Source organism: Bos grunniens, chromosome 13 (genome assembly GCF_055505025.1).
Source record: "Bos grunniens cultivar Pamir isolate PY7600 chromosome 13, Bosgru_T2T1.0, whole genome shotgun sequence".
NCBI lineage: Eukaryota > Metazoa > Chordata > Mammalia > Artiodactyla > Bovidae > Bos > Bos grunniens.
In genome coordinates this window covers 9,390,010-9,408,847 of record NC_141177.1, presented here as the reverse complement: position 1 = coordinate 9,408,847, position 18,838 = coordinate 9,390,010, and the positions used below count along the sequence as shown (strand labels likewise).

At 44.2% G+C, this 18,838-nt stretch overlaps 1 protein-coding gene across 1 annotated transcript; it reads right to left on the bottom strand.

The window, feature by feature from the left end:
- Positions 1-1,430: 1,430 nt before the first annotated feature.
- On the bottom strand, positions 1,431-11,221 carry LOC147360146 (trophoblast Kunitz domain protein 1-like). The gene is made up of 6 exons (XM_086330859.1): positions 11,100-11,221; positions 9,020-9,103; positions 7,831-7,890; positions 6,525-6,599; positions 2,510-2,705; positions 1,431-2,053 (listed from the first exon to the last, which is right to left on the bottom strand). Coding segments are annotated over exons 1-6 (510 nt in total). The 5' UTR covers positions 11,194-11,221; the 3' UTR covers positions 1,431-2,052.
- Positions 11,222-18,838: the final 7,617 nt, after the last annotated feature.

Genomic DNA, 18,838 nt, shown 5'->3' with positions numbered 1-18,838 from the left:
CTGTGGTCTCATGAAAACACAGAATGTGATTCTACAGGTGGAATTTTGTGCAATATGATCACACAAGGAGCATCCCAGCTCCTAGAGCAGTGCATGGCATTGGATGGCCAGTCAGTGGAGAGAGCAGATCAAAGGCCAAGTAAGTAAACAATACTGTGTTAGCTCAGGTCCTCCTTTACAGACTCATGCAGGTGTCATCACATTTGGCTGTCAATGCCCCCTCTCTTACATTAACCCTACCTACTTCAGAAGACAGGTATGACACAGGTAATCTATCAGCAACCATTGTGGCAGCATCTTTACTGAACAGACACCAGGTCTTTACCTGGCAATGGCCCAGGCAGATGTTGAGCTGGGGGAGGAGCATCTCCGTCTGGGGCACAAAACCTGATATTCTGGGTAGAAACAAAGTAAAGCGAACCAGCAAGAGGGAGGAAGAGGCAAACAGCGTCTCCAGAACTGACCACCCACTGCCCCTCACCTGGTTTCAACAACAGGAGAGTACCTCCCTGAGTGGATCCCAGGGACCTTGGAAATTGCTTGCAACACTACCCCACCACACCTGTGGACTCTGCACCAGTGGTTCTTAGAACAGAGGACCCAGTTGGAGTCCCAGTTCTTTCTTTTGCTAACTCTGTGATCTGGGGCCTTATTTTATAACTAAAGAAAGCGAAGCTCAGAGATGTTTAGAATTTGCCAAAGATTTCAAGGAAGGGAGTAACAGCACCAGCATGCTGTGTGTTCTCATTCATTTAAATACCCTACTTGCTGAGGTCCACAGGTCTAACTTCACTGATCTGAATTGAAACAGATACTCTCTGTTCTCCAGGTGCATCCATCCTAAATCTTTTAGAAGCAGAGCAGGGTAACGTCATCAAAATCCCTTTACTTGGGAGAGTGAGCACCTGCCATCTTAGAAAATGAATAAAGGAGAAAAGGGCCATCTCTATGCCGCCATTTTCTTCCTTGAAGGATTCTAAGCATGCATAATAGAATAATGCAGGCAAATTGCTCACACAGAGCCTGGGATACTAAATGGTAACTGCCCTTCTTTAACTAAAGTAAGAACTCCCTCCCACCTGTGACTTCAGGGAATCGGATTCCTTAGAAAAGTGGACAACTGAGCCTCATGCCTATTCTCCTGAGAGTCCAAGAGGACAACCTTCCCCCAAATTTGACTGAACTTAGAAGAAAGGAATGAAAGCTCATGTGGAGATTTGTGTCTCCCAGGTTTCTGTGTGGCTTGGGGTGGCTATTAAGAGGTCAGTGATGCTGTCATGGGTTTGCTTCCTATACCCGGTAGGGCACAGTCTCTGGACAGTGAACCAGGAGGTGCCCACTGTCTGGAGAACAGTGAGAAGGACCAATATTCCCATGGACCCTCTTGATTAAGGTTTGCAGTTTCAAGCAAAAGACACCACTCCAGTCAGTTTAATTTAGCATATGCATTTATTGAAATGCATTATTGAATTATTTATTTAAAATGCATAATTATTGAAATATAGCCCCAGTGTTTGAAGCTACGGAAAGGAAAATTGCAACGTCATTGTAGGATCAGGAAGCTTCAACATTGCAAACCCTTCTCCCATTACTGATTCTGAGAACTGGTTGTGAGAAATTCCACCTTGGACACCCACAAAGAGAGCAGTGATGGTAGGGAGGGGGATGAAGCTGAAGATGCAGTGAGGATATGGGTGAAGACAAAAATCCTTCATCAAACTGCAGGCTCTATAGTTACTCTGGTCATGAGGAATGTGCTCCTACATTCCTTCCTTTCTTCCTCAAATAATTAGGAACTGTCTACTTGGTTCCAGGAGCTAAGCTACATGCTAGGAATAAAGGGAAGACATTCTCATGGTGCTGAGAGCCATCTGGGTGAGACAGAATTAGACATATTGACCAATAGAAGATAGGAATTAGACAGGTTCTGCTGAAGAGGGGAGGGGAGAGAAGGACTGCAAGAGACTGAACAGTTTCAGAAGCAGCCATGGCCTGCCCTGCAGAGGTCCTCCCCGGACGTCACATTTTCTGGGAAACACTCTTCACATGTCCTCTGCAAAAAGAAAGGAACTTGTTGAGTGCCATCATTTTAGCCTCAGACATGAACACCTATCATCTTGACAGAGCCTATAGTTTCCAGAAAAGATGAAACTATAGTCCCCATGATCCAAATGGCCAAAAAGAGAGAAGTGAGTTTTCCATGCCAAGGTGGGGCAGTCAGGAGCACATCAGACCTGCCCTGGAGGGTGGTTGACTCAATATTCCTATCTAACATGGAAGAGCATGTGATTAGGCTTAGATTGTCATAAAAGGCATCCCGCTTTGACCTTCTGCCAAGCTGACCCCTGGAGAACTTGCTCAGTGTGTGGTTTCACAGGACTCTGCCGCCTCTTCTCCTGGGAAGAATTAAGGAGGAAGACACTGTGCAGGTGTGACTGGTGTGTGGTCCCCTGAGCTCCACCTCTTTCCCCAGTCCTTCCCCTGCCCTGTGCCCTGCCCCCTGTCTTACCACATGGTCACAGGCACTGGACAGCAGGTCACTATGCAGTGGGATAATGTCTGGAAGTTGTTCTTGTTCCCTTCGCAGCCGCCATATACAAATGGCTCGCAGTACCTAGTCTTGGCATTGTAGAAGTACCTGGTCATTTGGTCCTTGCAGGGACCCTTTAATTCAGGCTCCATGCAGAATTCAGGCTTAGAAGCTGCTGGGAAAGGAGGGGCAATGGCTCAGTTATGAGGACAGTCATCACAGCTCGTACAAGGACAACAGCTAGAACTGTCAGTTTCTTTGGGGTAGAGAATGCTAGGCTTGTGGAGGATGGTCAGATGGAAAATGCCATTTGAAAACCTTCTTTCTAGGAAAGAATTAGGAATGCTGCTAGGGGTGACATGATATATTAATCATGTTCACTTCTATATCTCCTCATGAAGTATTTTAACAAAAATTGGCATAATGCCTTTGCTTAGCCTCAAAAACTTCTAGGGGACTTCCCTGGTGGGCCATTGGTTAAGCATCTGCCTTCCAATGCAGGAGTCTGGGGTTCAATCCCTTTGTAAGAAAACTAAAGTCCCACATCCTGAGGGACATCTAAGTCAGCAGGCCACAACTACTGAGCCTGTGGCCTGCAACTAACACCAAAAGCACCAAATAAATGCTCAAAAAAAAAAAAAAAAAGAAAGAAAGAAAACAAAAACCAGAAATACACAACTCTATAGCAATGAAAACAGGTCAGAGGTGAAAATCATTCCCTATATGTCAATAATTACTGGGTCTGGGTACCTGGGTTTTATAATACTGTTCTCTGAACCTTTGTACATAGCAAAAACTTTCCACTGTGAATAAAAAATGTGAAGGAATCATGCTATAGTGAAAAAGTGCATGAAGAAAACATACCAGTGTGTTTACTTCTGATCCCTCAGGAGGACTGAATAAATCGAATGTTGAACTATCAATATGTTGATATTGTGATTATAAGAAGAAATAAATCACATATATTTCACATATAAATCACATATATGTGATTTTTTTTAAGATTCTTTTTCTGACACTGAGTTCCTAAACATCTTGGTATTTCTAATGTGATGAGAACAATAAAAGTGTCTTCTGGTATGTGAAGACAGTGATTTTGGAAAAACCCTTGTAAACCAGAATGGGCTCTTATCGCACAGGAAGGCACTATCTACAGGGTGGTGGGCACTTTCATTCCCACCCTCCACCGTGGTCTTCTATCCATCATCCCTTTGCCTTCCCTCAACCTCTGGGAGGATAATGGAGCTGTCTGTTGAACAACCTCCAAATGCTAATGATTTAATGCATCATGACTAGGTAATTAAGCCTCCATAGAAACTTCAACAGAGCAAGACATTCATGTTACTAGAGAGACCTGGGATCCACCCAGGGAACAACATAGGTCACATTCCATGTGGACCACTGCAGCAGCCTGCTCACTGGCCCTGAGCCTCTGTCTCTGCTCTTTGCCCCCTAGAGGACACTCTGTGCACTGCAGCCTCAGGGATCCTGCTGTTGAGCCCAAACCCACTGTTCCCAAGACCACCTTCCTCAGTGACTCCCCTTTTCTCTGAGAATCAAACTCTGATTTTTATAAAGGCCCACAAGGCTCCTCAGGACCTGCCCCCATGACATCTCTGCCTCATCCCCTTCCACTCCCCTTCCCTCCACCCACTCAGCTCCAGCCAGCCGGGTCCCAGCTGCTGCTCAAACAGACCAGACGCGTTACTTCTGCAGCCTCTACTCGATACCTCCTTATCACAGAAGGTTTCTCTGAAACTGGAGAAAAAGCACAGCATCCTTTCTACACACCAGTCTCTACTTTCTAAAAAAGTATAACCTACCATAGGATTTCTCCTCTTTGCTATTGCTTGTATCCCTACTACAATGCAAGCTATATTGCCATATTTTTTCACTGCTTTTGCTCCATCTGAAGAACAATGCACTGTAGTAACATAATAACTCCCATTGTCATTCTCTCCACAAGGGCACAGTCATCAAATAGAATGGATATAATTGATTTCCTTTTAGTAAGAAATCACCTTGATGATGGGGCACATCTACATAATGGTCAATCTCCCTCTAACATTCAGTCTCCTTCCAGGATAAAGTAGTAAATAGTAGATAGTAAATAGTCTGTATGAGTTATCATTAACCTCAAAACATCTCTTAAACCAAATATTTATGGATTTTTGTGGAGGTTAATAAATAGCCATATTGACTCAGTTAGTAGTCATTGCTGATTGATCTCAATCTCAGAGTCTTCCCTCCTCCCCAGAGGTACTGGCAAGAAAGTGGTGAAATTTCCAACCTCTAAATGGGTGTTTGAGTGTTTTGGAGGAGCAGACCAGATCTGAATATTTCCTAGGTGCTCTCCCTGAGTGGTCTTGTGACTTAACAAAGAAAGGAAATTCCAAGAGTTTTAGGAGGTCTGGGCAATGAAGCAGGAAAAGGATCAAATATGGATCAAATATATGAATAATAAAATAATAGTCAAAAGAGGACAAGTGAAAGGGCCTGGAGACTTTGCTCATATTGTCTTAACCTAGATCCCATGAGACAAAGACTGTGTTTCTTGTGTTCCTGCAGTTTCCCTGCTCAGTGATCCTACGTCTTTCTGCTTATTTTAATATTAAAGTAATAATCATTACTTGACATATTAATATTTTATCTTGACCAAAGGAGGTCAAGGATCATGTTCTTCAGATGAACACACTGGTGGAAATGGACAAAATTGGTCATGAAATATGAATAGATTATTGATATTCATGACTGATAATCTGTTAAAGAATGCTTGTATATTTTTCCACTAGTCAGTTGAGGAAATTGCAGATGACTTGCCCCAGAACACAGAGCACAGGGGTGGTAGAGTCAGGACAAGACACTATCACGTCATAGCCCATCTGATACAATACCTGAGTCTACCAGGAATTCGAAAAATTATGTTTACTTATAAGAGTTTCTGGATGTAGCATCCTACTTTCATTACTTCCCTGTCCGCAAACCTCACCTAAGCTCCCAAATCACAGCAGAGAGTGAGTTTGGGTTTCCCTTGACCAAATATGTGGTATCTAGACTAACATCAACCAATTCCCCAAACGACTCCTGGGTGTCTCCCAGTCACTTAACATGTGATATCAAATCCATGCAGTTAGTACAGATCCCGCCCATTGAGGGATCACAACTGTCCTCACTTTAGTATGAACCGTGTGGTCCAAAGTTACTTATGCTTGTGACCAAATGGCTAAAATTTGGAGGTTCCATGACCATATCTCCATGTTCAATAACTGAATGGAACTAATGACCAGACTAAGGAAAACCCTTACTGACTGTTCTCAGATTAAGTAAGAAGGTAAGTGTTAGTTGCTCAGTCCTGCCCAACTTTTTGTGACCCCATGGACTGCAGCCCACCAGGCTCCTGTGTCCATGAGATTTTCCAGGCAAGGATATTGGAGTAGGTTGCCATTTCCTTTTCTAGGGAATCTTCCCAAACCAGGGATCAAAACTGAGTCTCCTATACTGCAGGCAGAGTCTTATGACTGAGCTAGAGGGAAGCCCGTTCTCAGATTAATAGAAATGAAAATTCAGAAAGAGTGAAATGGAGGAGGTGTGTAGGATGAAGGGGGACTGTAGGTTGGAGAGCCTTCATGCTCTAGTGAGCACAGCACTCTCACATCATATATTTGTATTCACCACCCCAAAACTCTCTGAATCCCAATATTTATGCAGGTTTGAGGTTTCAAAGTGAAGAGGATCTAAAGAGCCTCTTGACGAAAGTGAAAGAGGAGAGTGAAAAAGTAAGCTCCAGTAGATGGTTATGGACAGGAAGGCCTGGCGTGCTACAGTCCATTGGGTTGCAAAGAGTCAGACATGACTGAGTGACTGAACTGAACTGACTGAAATGAGGTCTCAAGAAACAGGCTTTTTGATTGAATCACTGGCCACTGGTGATTGATCTCAATCTTAGTGACCTTCCCTCTCCCCAGATGTGAAGAAAATACACAACCTTTCTTACCATGTTTGAGTGTTTGTGTTAGGAACTCCTCGACCGTATGGTTCTCAAGTTGTGTTCCGGAAATCATCACCTGACCTATGAAAGAGAGTAAATTGCAAGAGTTTCAGGAGGCCTGGTCCATGATACAGGAAAAGGATCAAATATGGACAAGAAAATGACAGTCAAAAAGGACAAAGGAAGGAGCTTGGGGATTTTAGTAAAATTGTCTCAGACTTGGTCCCAAGCCTACCACACAAGGGCTGTGTTTCTTGCTTTCCCTGCAGTTGCTCTCCTCAGTAGCTCCACATCTTTCAATTAGTTTTCATAATAGAGAAATAATCATTATTTGATAAAGAAATAGATTTAATTGTCCAAAACAAGTAGGTGGAGAAACTTTTTTCAGATTAACACATTGTGGTGGAAAATGGATAAACCTGGTTATGACGTGGGAAGAAACTGTTTATATTCATGACTCGTCATCAGTTCAAACACCTCATGTAAGAAATTTTCCCTATTCAGATGAGGAAACTACAGATGACTTGCCCCATGACACAAGTGTGTGGGTGGTGGGATCAGGACAAGATAATGTCATATCACAACCCATGGACACACTGTAGATTCTGCTTGGATCTTGAAAATATAGATAACTGGTAAGAGTTTCTAGATGCAGGGTCCTACTCTTACTACTTAGCTCCCCAAGCCCCATGTGAGCCCTCAAATCACTAGACAGGGTGAGTCTGGGGGTTTTCCTGACTGCAAAGATATGATTTCTGCACTAACCTCATCCAATTCCCAATACCCAGTGGGCACCCCACTGTCAATTGACTTCTGAGACCGTATCTGTGGAGTTAGTGCCTGTGCCGCAGGTTGAGGTATCAAGACTCTCCTGACATCAGATGCCAGCCATGCAGTTCGAGTCACTCATACTTCTGACCAAGTAACTAAAAGTGGGAGTTTCCATGGCCCCACTTCCATGCTCAATATCTCAATCGAACTGGCGACTGAACTCAGGAAAACCTATACTTACTGTCCTCAGAATAACATACAGGAGAAAACTCAGAAACAGTGCAATGGAAGAGCCATGGAGGGCAAAGAAAGAGTGGGGGTGTGCGGAGCGTTCATGCCCCAGAGAGCACAGCACCCTCACATCACCACCATTGGTTCCCACCCATAAGCTCTCTGAATGCTAGAATTTATGGAGTTTTATTTTTTTAACTTTGACTGAGGTTTCCTTCAACAGGGGTATTGATTGAATCTTTGGGCAGCAATGACTGATCTCAACCCCAGTGCCCTCCCTGCTCCCTTCAGGTGCAGGGAGGTTTCAAACCTTGAATTCCATTACTGATTATGTCAGCCAGTCCTTTCAGTCCATGAAATATCTTGGTACCTATGAAAGACAAAAATTCCAAAATTGTCAGGACTCTTGGACCATGAACCAGAAAAAGGATCAAATATGGATAATAAAATGACAGTCAAACATGGGCAAGGGAAAAGGCCTGGATACTCTGATCATTTTCCCAGGTCATTCTGACTAATTTTTATAAGAGAGTAATAATCATTATTTGACACATACTTATTCTTTCTGGCCCCAAGCAAGTAGGTAGAGAAATTATTTCAAATGAACATATCCACAGGAAAATAGCCAAAATTGGCCATGAATGTGAATAAACACTTTATATTTATGACCAGTAATATGTTCAAAGAATCCATGTAGCAGGTATCTGCTGTTCAGATGAGGAAGTTCTAGACGACCTGCCCCAGGACACACAGCATGTTTGTGGAAGGTCAGGACAAGATATGGTCATGTCACAACCCATTTGATATACTATCCTATTCTGCCAGGAACTCTGAAAATATCAGTAACTGCTGAGAGCTTCTGGATGCAGTGTCCCACTTGCATTACTTCCCTGTCCCCCGAACTCACCTGAGCTCCCAAAGCACACAGAGTGTGAGTTTGGGTTTCCCTGAACCAAATACATGGTGTCTCTAGCAACAACATCCAATTCCCCAAACACCCACTGGGTGTGCGCAAGTCAATTTTATTCCGATACAAAATCTGGGGAGTTAGTAGAGATTCTGCATGTTGAGGGCTCAAAACTGTCCTCAATTCAGATGACAGTGAAGTGGTTGTCATTTGACAAAGTAGCTAAAACTAGGAAGTAACATTACAGCACTCCATGTTCAATAACTCAAGAAATCTAACGACCAAACTCAGGAAGACCACACACATATGGATCTCACATTATTATTAAGGATAAATCTAAGCACAGCAAAAATGAGTGAGACATTCAGGGTAAAGAGGAAGTGGAGTTGTGAGGAGCCTTCATGTCCTAGAGAACACTGGCCCCTCACATCACTGTCGTGTGATACTACCCCAAAAGCTCCCTGATTGCCCATATTTGTGGATTTTCATTGAGGTTTCACTAAACAGGCGTATTGATTGAGTTGTTGGCCAGTGGTGATTGTTCTCAATCCCAGTGCCCTCCCCTCTCCCCAGAGGTGGAAAAAGTTCAAACCTTTAACTACATCATCGATGACATGTGAAATCACATCTATTATTGAACGCTTCTCAGGTCCCCTTCTATGGCTTGTCTCCAGACCTATGAAAGACAGTAGATTCCAGGAGTTTCAGGAGGCCTGGCCCATGCACCATGACAAGGATCAAATGCATAATAAAGTAAGTCAACAGTGGACAAGGAAGGGGACAATATGGATAATCAAATAATAGTCAAAAGAGGACAAAGGAGAGGGCCTGGAGACTTTACTAATATTGTATCAGCCTTGGCCCCAGGGGCAAACCCACACTGGGCTCTGTGTGTTTCTTATTTTCTCTGCACTGGATCTGCTCATTCATCCAGGTTTTTCTGGTTATATTCATAATAGAGGAATAATTGCTCTTTGACACGTAAATATACTTTCTCACCCATAGCAAGTAGGTAGAGAAATCGTTTCCACATGAACACATCTTGGTGAAAAATGCACAAAATTCACCATGAAATGTGATTCAACTGTTTATGTTCATGACTGGTTTCTGTTCAAAAACCCATGTAACATGTATCCCCTGTTCCAATGAGAAAATTGCAGATGACTTGCCCTAGGACATGTAGGTATCTGGGTCACAACAAGACACTGTCACATTACAACCCATTTGATACACTACCTGATTCTGCCAGGAACTCTGAAAATACAGATAACTAAGAACAGTTTCTGGGTGCAAGGTCCTACTTTCATGAATCCCCCCTTTTGGAGCAACACATGAGCCCCCGAATCACAGGGGAGAGTGAGTCTGGGTTTTACTCTGACAACAAATATGGGGTCCTTTAAGAGCAACCGAGTCCCCAAACACCCACTGGGTATCTAGCAAGTCAATTTACTTCTGATTTGAAATCTATGGAGTTAGTGCAGACTCTGCAGGTTGAGAACTCAAGACCGTCCTCAGCTCAGCTGCCATCTGTGAGGTCCCGAGTCGCTCATGCTTGTGATCAAATGGTGAAAATTGGGATGTCCATGACCCCACCTTCAAAATCAACAGCTCAATAGAATTGGTGGCTGAACTTAGGAAAAACACTTGCTTACACATCTCAGATAACTATGCAAAATGTAATTCAAGGCAGTAAAATGGAAGAGATGTGTATGCAAAGGGGGAGGGAGCTGTGCCCAACCCCTGTGTCCTAGTGAGCACAGCACCCTCAAATCAGCTTCCTGTATTCAAAAACGCACAAGCTCTCTGAGCCGTTTTTATGTATTTCTTCCAAGGGTTCACTAAACAAGCGTATTGGTTGGATCATCAGCCACTGGTGATTGATCTCATTCTCAGGTCCCTTCCCTCTCCACAGAGGTGCTGGAATGAGACATGGTGAAACCTGGAACGGTGAAATGGATGTTTGAAGTTCCTTGGACGCCAGCCCCTCTTGAAGGTACCTTGAGTCTCCTTTTGTGAGTCATCTTATAACCTATAAAGTCAGTGAATTCCACGTTTTAGGAGGCCTGGGCTATTAACCAACAAGGATCAAATATGCAGCTTTGTGTTACTACACTACAGCAAGGTTCATGGACAAGGCAGGGACCAGGAATAGAGTCTCAGAAATGGGCCCTGATCTGGCAGAGTTAGCTGGGATAGATATATATTTAATATGAAATTTTAAAGATATCCTCATGAGCATCATGATGTCAGCTGAGTTAAAAGTTTCCAATGTAAGACTTCCCTGGTGGTCTGTAAGATAAGAATCCACATGTTAATGCAGGGACATGGGCTCTATCCCTGGTTGGGAGGATCCACATGCCTTGGGGTAACTAAGCAGGTGATCTGCAACTACTGAGCCTAAATGCCTAGAGTCCCTGCTCTGCAACGAGAGAAGCCACCCCAACGAGAAGACCACACATCACAACCAGAGACTAGCGCTAGTAACTAGGGAATATCCTGGCATAGTCAGCAAGGCCAATGCTGCCAGAACTGAACGAGCAAACATCCTGCCCAACGTGACAGGAGAAATTCAGAGAAGACTGGTAGCAGTGTGGTCACAACTGGCCCCCAGCCCTTCCATGGACTTCTATCATTTCCCTCCAGTCTGTACAGGAAGGTGAGCCTGGTCCTACCTTGGTCCTGGGTATGGTGTTCATACACCGGGGTGCTGTCCACCAGGATAACCAGGAGGAAGAGAAGGGCTGCGGAGAGGCAGAGCCGGCTCATCTTGGTGGTGGCTTGCAGGAGGGCTCCTGAGGATGCTTGGGATGGACAGACTGAGCTTTTAATATCCTGGCTGAGGGGTGGGATCAGAGGATGAGGAAGGCAGCGAGGCAGGGGAGGAGCTGTGTCAGTCTTGTTTATTGCAAAGTCTCCCTCCTAACCATGCCTTCTGTCTGGAGGGGCCAAATCTGAGAACTACTCTGAGAACAGTAGTTATCAGGCTTGATTATGCCTCTGGGTCTAATGCAAGCACAGATTGTGATCAGACAGATGGAGTTTGTCCCGTATGGACATTCAGAGATATCTGAGAAACTAGACAAGTGCGTGGCACATGATGGATGGACAGTGAGGGGATGAGACGGATCAAAGGACATATCGGTGAATAGCAGTGTGTTAGCCCAGGTCCTCCTTTTCAGCCTCGTGCTACTTTCATCACGTCTGGGCCTCAATGCCCTGACCCCCCTCACCTGCCTCAGATGACAGGGGTGACACAGGACAGCTTCCTGCAACCATTGCCACAGCTTCTCTACTGGATGGATGCTTGCTCTTTTTCAGGCATTGGCCCAGGCAGGAACTGAGCTGGAGAAGGTTAGGCCTCCTGGAGTATAACCCTCTTTATGCACTGAAAAATGAGTAAAGGCAGGGGGCCGAAGGGAAGCAGGGAAGTGAATGCATGATCACTTGCTGTCCCTGACCTGGTGTTGCAAACAGAAGTGCTGCCTGCATAAGTGGACTTCAGGCGACCTTGAAAGACTGCCTATAGCCACCTTCATCCTCCTGCTGTCCCTCATTGGTGATGGGGACATAGGACCTCAACTAGGGTACCAGCTCTGTGTAATCCTAACTTTGTGCCTGAGGATTTGAATCTCCCAGAGCCTCATATGTTCAGGTGTCATGTGAGATCCATGCTTCCCACATCATGTGGCTGCTGTGGAAGAAATGGAGGCAATTGGCATGTATTCCTTTCTGGAGAAGTCCAAGTCCTTTGTAGTAATTATAATAGCAGTACTGAGTCATTACATCAGGGAAAACTTAAATTCCTCATTGTGGCAGGCATTTTCCTAAGCACCTAACACATAAAACTCATCAAGTCCTCAAAATTTTTTTTAAAAAGGGAGAAACTGTTGATATTTACTCATGTGACTGAGGAGGTACCTGAGATAACTAGAAATAAAGTAATTTACTTAGATCATAGGTTGTAGAGAGGGGATTGGGACCCAGGGATCTGACTTCAGAGTCTGTGCACATGCACTCTGCTGCACTGGAAGCTGTAAACCAGGGTGCACACATCAGGATTGACACACCCACAGTCCCTTCGCATATCCTTGTGTGTTTCCTTGTAGTTAAAACCACATAGCACACTTTAGAAGGGCAGTATGTCTTAATATCGAGTTACCTCAGGACAGAAGGACATCAGTAGCCAGTTACACACAAAATAGCCAGTGTGAGGGGAGGATCTGCTCTATCCTGAGATATTTCACATGAATGATTTCATTTAGCCTCAGATGAACCAAAAACTCTGGATCCTCACCCAGATTGTGTCAAGGAGAAAGCCATGGCTCCAGATGGGAAGCCACTTGCTCAGGACACCCAACCTGCAGATCATAAAATGATTAATAGATTTTAGTACAAGAGGCACTCTGGCCCTTCCCCTCTTCCTGCCTCAATATGTCCACCTGAGACCAGGGAGCAGCAGAGACTCCCTCTAAGAGTACAAACTCCTCTTATCTACCCCCTCCTCTCTCATCTGTCTATCTTTCTCAACAAGTGTCCTCCTGTCCTGTCCTGTCCTCACTTTGGTCCAAGTGAGAGCACATCCCTCCAGTCTTCTGGAACATAAGCTTCCTGATGGGCTGATCTTCTCTCCACATACCCCCTCCCTGTGTCATGTATAACTGAGATCTCTGATTAGGAAGCTTCCCCTTTCCTGGGCATCTTTAGAGAAATCACAAGGCAGGAAAATCACAGGGTATATATCTGAATAAACCAGAGAACCCCAAACTCTGATATCAGGTCATATCTCTGCTCAGTCATATCATGTTCAGTAATTACCTCTAAAAAATGAGAAATTTGAATTCCATGCTATCTAATGCCAAATCCTAAAAGAATGGAATGTATCTTGAGCATGCAGAAGATGTTTAGATTTTTCTGAGGCTTTGTCCAGTGAGCATCATTTATATTCAAAGCATGTGGTCAATTTCAGGCTAATGGATAAAACAGCCCCTGGCTTTCTGGAAATAAGTAGTTTACTTTCTTAAAATGGTGTTGTGGATACTATTTTTATTAGAATTAATTTCAGGCTTAAAAGGGAAAACACAAAGCAGAGATTGCAAATGTGGCTAGCATCTAGGTATTATTAACCCACACAGTACCATTTACAATTTTGAAACATTTCCAGGATTTAGCAGTGGGAGATTTTATAAAAAATGAACATCTCACATTGTTGGAAAAAGTAAGTGATCTGACAAGAGTCCTGCCATTTAACAAGAACCCTCTTCTGTCCATGGGATTCTCCAGGCAAGAATACTGGAGTGGACACACATTCCCTTCTCCAGGTGATCTTCCCAATGCTGGGATCAAACTCGGGTCGTCTGCATTGCAGGCAGCTTGTCTACCATATGAGCCACCAGGGAGCAGTGGATCTCAACTCTGAGCAAGCTTCAGAATCTATTAGACATTTGTTGAAACACAGATCTGATCCCTCTGTTGGGACATGGTTGGGACCTGAGTATCTGCGTCTAACAGGTTTCCAGGACTGAGGGTGCTGCTCAAGGGAACATGTTCTGAAAGCCGTGAACTAAGCTAAGGAGAGCTGCTCTCTTCTCAGGAGGGGAGTGTTCTCTCCAGTTTCCATAATCTCCCAATCTTCCCTATTGTCCCTCCAGTCTCCACCCCCACTCTAAATATGTCCAGCCATATTACTCACCTGGTCCAGGGGCATTTAACATTGTGACATATGGGACGGGCTCACAGTAAGTGTTCAGGAAAAGGTGTTAGTTTATTTTTAGCCACTAAGTCGTGTACGAGATCACCATGTGTCTGGGACAGACCTCCTTGATCTTGACACTGTTATTCTTTGCTTTGCAGCTGCCAAATACAAATGTCTTCAAGAACCCAGACCTAGCCTTGTAGAAGGATCTGATTATTTTGGCCTTGCAGGGACCTGTGTATGGAGATAGCAGGCAGAAGTCAGGACACAGGGCTGCAGAGATGGGAGGATCTTGGTCAAATAGGAAGGTGATCCTCACCGTTTGGTCTACCAGGTGAACAACTGAAACCACCAGTCTGTTTGCAATAGAGATAGATGGTAGGGGTGCAGGGGGGTGAATGTGAAAAGGCCCTTTGATATCCTTCTGTCCAGGGCATTATTACCAATGTCTTTAGATGTCACACTGACAGGATAATACTGTAAGTAATTACATATTGTTACTGAGTATCTACAGATTTATTGACATTATGCCACTGATTAACTCCAAAAGAACAAAACGGGAGGATACTTATTATGAACATTCTCCATATGTTGAGAATGATCAGAGCTGGACAAAGGCCTGTGAGTTTATAATGCTATTTTCTGGACATACGTGTGGTGGAAACATTTCACCACTGGGAAAGAAAGTGTGACATTGAATAACCACGAGTAGAGCACATGGAACACTGCTCAGTGTTATGTGGCAGCCTGGATGGGAGCAGAGTTTGGGGGAGAATGAATACATTTACATATGTGGCTGAGTTATTTTGCTGACCACCCAAAACTGTCACAACATTGTTAATCAACTATGTTGTTAGTCTCTCCGTCATGTCCAACTCCTTGCCACCCCATGTCCTGCAGCCCACCAGGTTCATGGTATTCTCCAGGTAAGAATACTGGAGAGGGTTGCCATTTCCTCTCCAGTCATGACTGATAATCCTTTCAAAAAACTCATGTAACCTGGCCAATTGTTCATGTGAAGACACTGCAAATGACTTGCCCCAGGACACAAAACCTTTGAGTGTTAGGATCAGGACAAGTCACAACCCAGTTAATCAAGCAACTTTTTCTCCAGGAATTCTGAAACTGCAGAGAACTGGAAAGCAGTTCTGAGTGCTCTGTTCAACATAATATTGTCCTGTCCCTAAGCCTCACCCCAGACACAAATGGTAGAAAAGAGTGAGTTTGGGTTTTGTCCCTGACACCAAACATGTGGATCTCTGCCAGTAGAAAGCAGTTCCTCACACTCACTCTTGGGCATCCAAGAGTCCATTTACTTCTGACACTAAATCCACAGAGGTGGCCCAGACATCACAGGATGAGGGCTCCATCCCTGAGGATGGCCGCACTCTCAAGTGTTGATCACAATTTCCACTGTCACTTACTGTGTGACCGACTGGCTATAAATTGGCAGGTTCCATAACCCACCTCCCATGTTCAAAAACTTATTAGAAATATTCAGAGAACTCAGGAAAGCCATTTACTTACTGTCCCCAGGTATTATAAAACATTAAAACTCAGGAACAGCCTAATGGAGGAGAAGTCTCTCAGTCATGTCTGACTCTTTGCGAACCCATGACCTGTACCCTATCAGGCTCCTCCATCCACGGGATTTCCCAGGAAAGAGTGCTGTAGTGGATTGCCAGAAGCATGGGGTAAATGGGGAGTTGGGGTTGCCAAGCCTCCAAGGACTCTCAGGACTCTCACCCTTCTCAATCCCTTGATGTTATCACCTCCCTGAGGCTCTCTCAACCCAGCATTCATGGGTTTTAATTGAGGGTGGAGGCAGGAAAGTTGATAGGATCATTGGCCACTTGTGATAAAACTCAGTATCAGTACTCTGTACAGTCCTCAGAGGGACTGAGGGGTGATAGTTTTAACCCTATAATCAGCTGATGGAAAACTCTGGAGTCCAGTCCCGTCCAGACTCTATCTCAGGTCCCATCCTTCACTCATCTCATGATTTATAAAAATACATAAAGTTCCAAGACTTTCAGGTTGCCTGGAGCATGAACAGAGACAGGGATCAAACATGGATCCTCTTATGACACTACAGTAGGATCAGGGGCAAGGCAGTGACCAGGAATAGTGTATCAGTTTTGAGGTCCCTAATCTGGTAGAGTCAGGTCAGGCACTGATTTTTCATAACTAAACATGTAACGTGACCTTCTGAGAGTCAAGAAACATCCCTGGAGGGAAAACTGCCCAGTTTACAGAAGAAATCCAGAGGCTTTGCTGCAGCCACTTGCACCCCTACTCTCTCCCTGCAGCTCTGGTCTCGCCACCTGTGGTTTTGGGATCACAGGACCTCAGTCTGTGTCCCAGTTCTGCCCTTTCCTAACTGTGTGATCTGTGGCCTGAAATTACCCTCATCTTCATTTGTTACATGAGATCATGCTGCTGACATCCTGGGGCCGTTTTGAAAGCAGTGTCTATGGCCTCCATAGACATATATTCTTTTCCTGGCAAAGCCAAAATCCTTTGAAATGATAACAATAATGGGTAATGATGATAGTTAACACTTAACTCTTTTGACCAGAGAATCAAATAATGGCATGGTGTGGTGGAGAAAGGCCTGGACCTGGGTGAGGTCACTCACTAAAGTAAGAGGGCTTTCACTTACCCCTGAGAAAGAAGGAGACATATTTCAAGAAGAGACTGCGACTTCTCTCTGGCACTCCAGGAACTTCCTGATGTTGAACTTCTTTTAAAGAAGGTGAAACTACAATATCCAGTCCTATTTATTCCTTGTATTTACTGCACATTTAATGGAGAAGGCAATGGCACCCCACTCCAGTACTCTTGCCTGGAAAATCCCATGGATGGAGGAACCTGGTGGGCTGCAGTCTATGGGGTCGCTAAGAGTCGGACACGACTGAGCGACTTCACTTTCACTTTTCACTTTCATGCATTGGAGAAGGAAATGGCAACCCACTCCAGTGTTCTTGCCTGGAGAATCCCAGGGACGGGGGAGTCTGGTGGGCTGCCGTCTATGGGGTCGTGCAGAGTCGGACACGACTGAAGCGACTTAGCAGCAGCACATTTAAAGAACATTTAAAGGACAGTCAGTTGCCAAGGAAACTAAAACTCTATGTGCTTCTCGACAATTTGCCTTGTTCCATGTTGTTCAAAGCATGTTGGAGTTCTCAAAAGGAAACAAAGCTGGGGATTTCTTTTTTTTTTTTTTTTTTTTACATTTTTTTAAAAATTTTATTTAATTTTTAAACTTTACAATATTGTATTAGGTTTGCCAAATATCGAAATGAATCTGCCACAGGTATACCTGTGTTCCCCATCCTGAACCCTCCTCCCTCCTCCCTCCCCATACCCTCCCTCTGGGTCATCCCAGTGCACCAGCCCCAAGCATCCAGTATTGTGCATCGAACCTGGACTGGCGACTCATTTCATACATGATATTATACATGTTTCAATGCCATTCTCCCAAATCTTCCCACCCTCTCCCTCTCCCACAGAGTCCATAAGACTGATCTATACATCAGTTTCTCTTTTTTTTTTTTTCTCTAATTTTATTTTATTTTTAAACTTTACATAATTGTATTAGTTTTGCCAAATATCAAAATGAATCCGCCACAGGTATACATGTGTTCCCCATCCCGAACCCTCCTCCCTCCTCCCTCCCCATACCATCCCTCTGGGCCGTCCCAGTGCACCAGCCCCAAGCATCCAGCATCATGCATCGAACCTGGACTGGCAACTCGTTTCCTACATGATATTTTACATGTTTCATTGCCATTCTCCCAAATCTTCCCACCCTCTCCCTCTCCCACAGAGTCCATAAGACTGTTCTATACATCAGTGTCTCTTTTGCTGTCTCGTACACCGGGTTATTGTTACCATCTTTCTAAATTCCATATATATGCTCAACATCACTCATTGTCAGAGAAATGCAAATCAAAACCACCATGAGGTACCATTTCACACCAGTCAGAATGGCTGCGATCCAAAAGTCTACAAATAATAAATGCTGGAGAGGGTGTGGAGAAAAGGGAACCCTCTTACACTGTTGGTGGGAATGCAAACTAGTACAGCCACTATGGAGAACAGTGTGGAGATTCCTTAAAAAACTGGAAATAGAACTGCCTTATGATCCAGCAACCCCACTGCTGGGCATACACAATGAGGAAACCAGAAGGGAAAGAGACACGTGTACCCCAATGTTCATCGCAGCACTGTTTATAATAGCCAAGACATGGAAGCAACCTAGATGTCCATCAGCAGATGAATGGATAAGAAAGCTGTGGTACATATACACAATGGAGTATTACTCAGCCATTAAAAAGAATACATTTGAATCAGTTCTAATGAGGTGGATGAAACTGGAGCCTATTATACAGAGTGAAGTAAGCCAGAAGGAAAAACATAAATAAAGCTGGGGATTTCTTAATGCAAACACCGTCATCCTCTTTTATAAAGAATGAATCTGGGTTTCTGAGAGTTGAAATTTCTTCCTCAAGTCTACACAGTAGCATAGTGAGTTACTTAACACAATCTCTTTTCATTAATACCAAGTCATTATCCCATTGTTGTTGTTCAGTACCTAAGTCTTGTCTGACTCTTGTGATCCCATGGACTGTAGCCCTCCAGGCTCCTCTGCCCATGGGATTTCCCAGGCAAAAATACTGGAGTGGATTAAGATTTCCTTCTCCAGGGGATCTTCCC

Excerpts from the sequence above, each read along its gene's own strand:
- LOC147360146 (XM_086330859.1), bottom strand. The coding sequence starts at position 11,193 with ATGAGCCGGCTCTGCCTCTCCGCAGCCCTTCTCTTCCTCCTGGTTATC. Across the intron at positions 6,600-7,830 it reads AATCAGTAATGGAATTCAAG|GTCAGGTGATGATTTCCGGA; the intron begins GTTTGAAACCTC and ends TCTCTTTCATAG. Across the intron at positions 2,706-6,524 it reads AACACAAACACTCAAACATG|CAGCTTCTAAGCCTGAATTC; the intron begins GTAAGAAAGGTT and ends CTCCTTTCCCAG.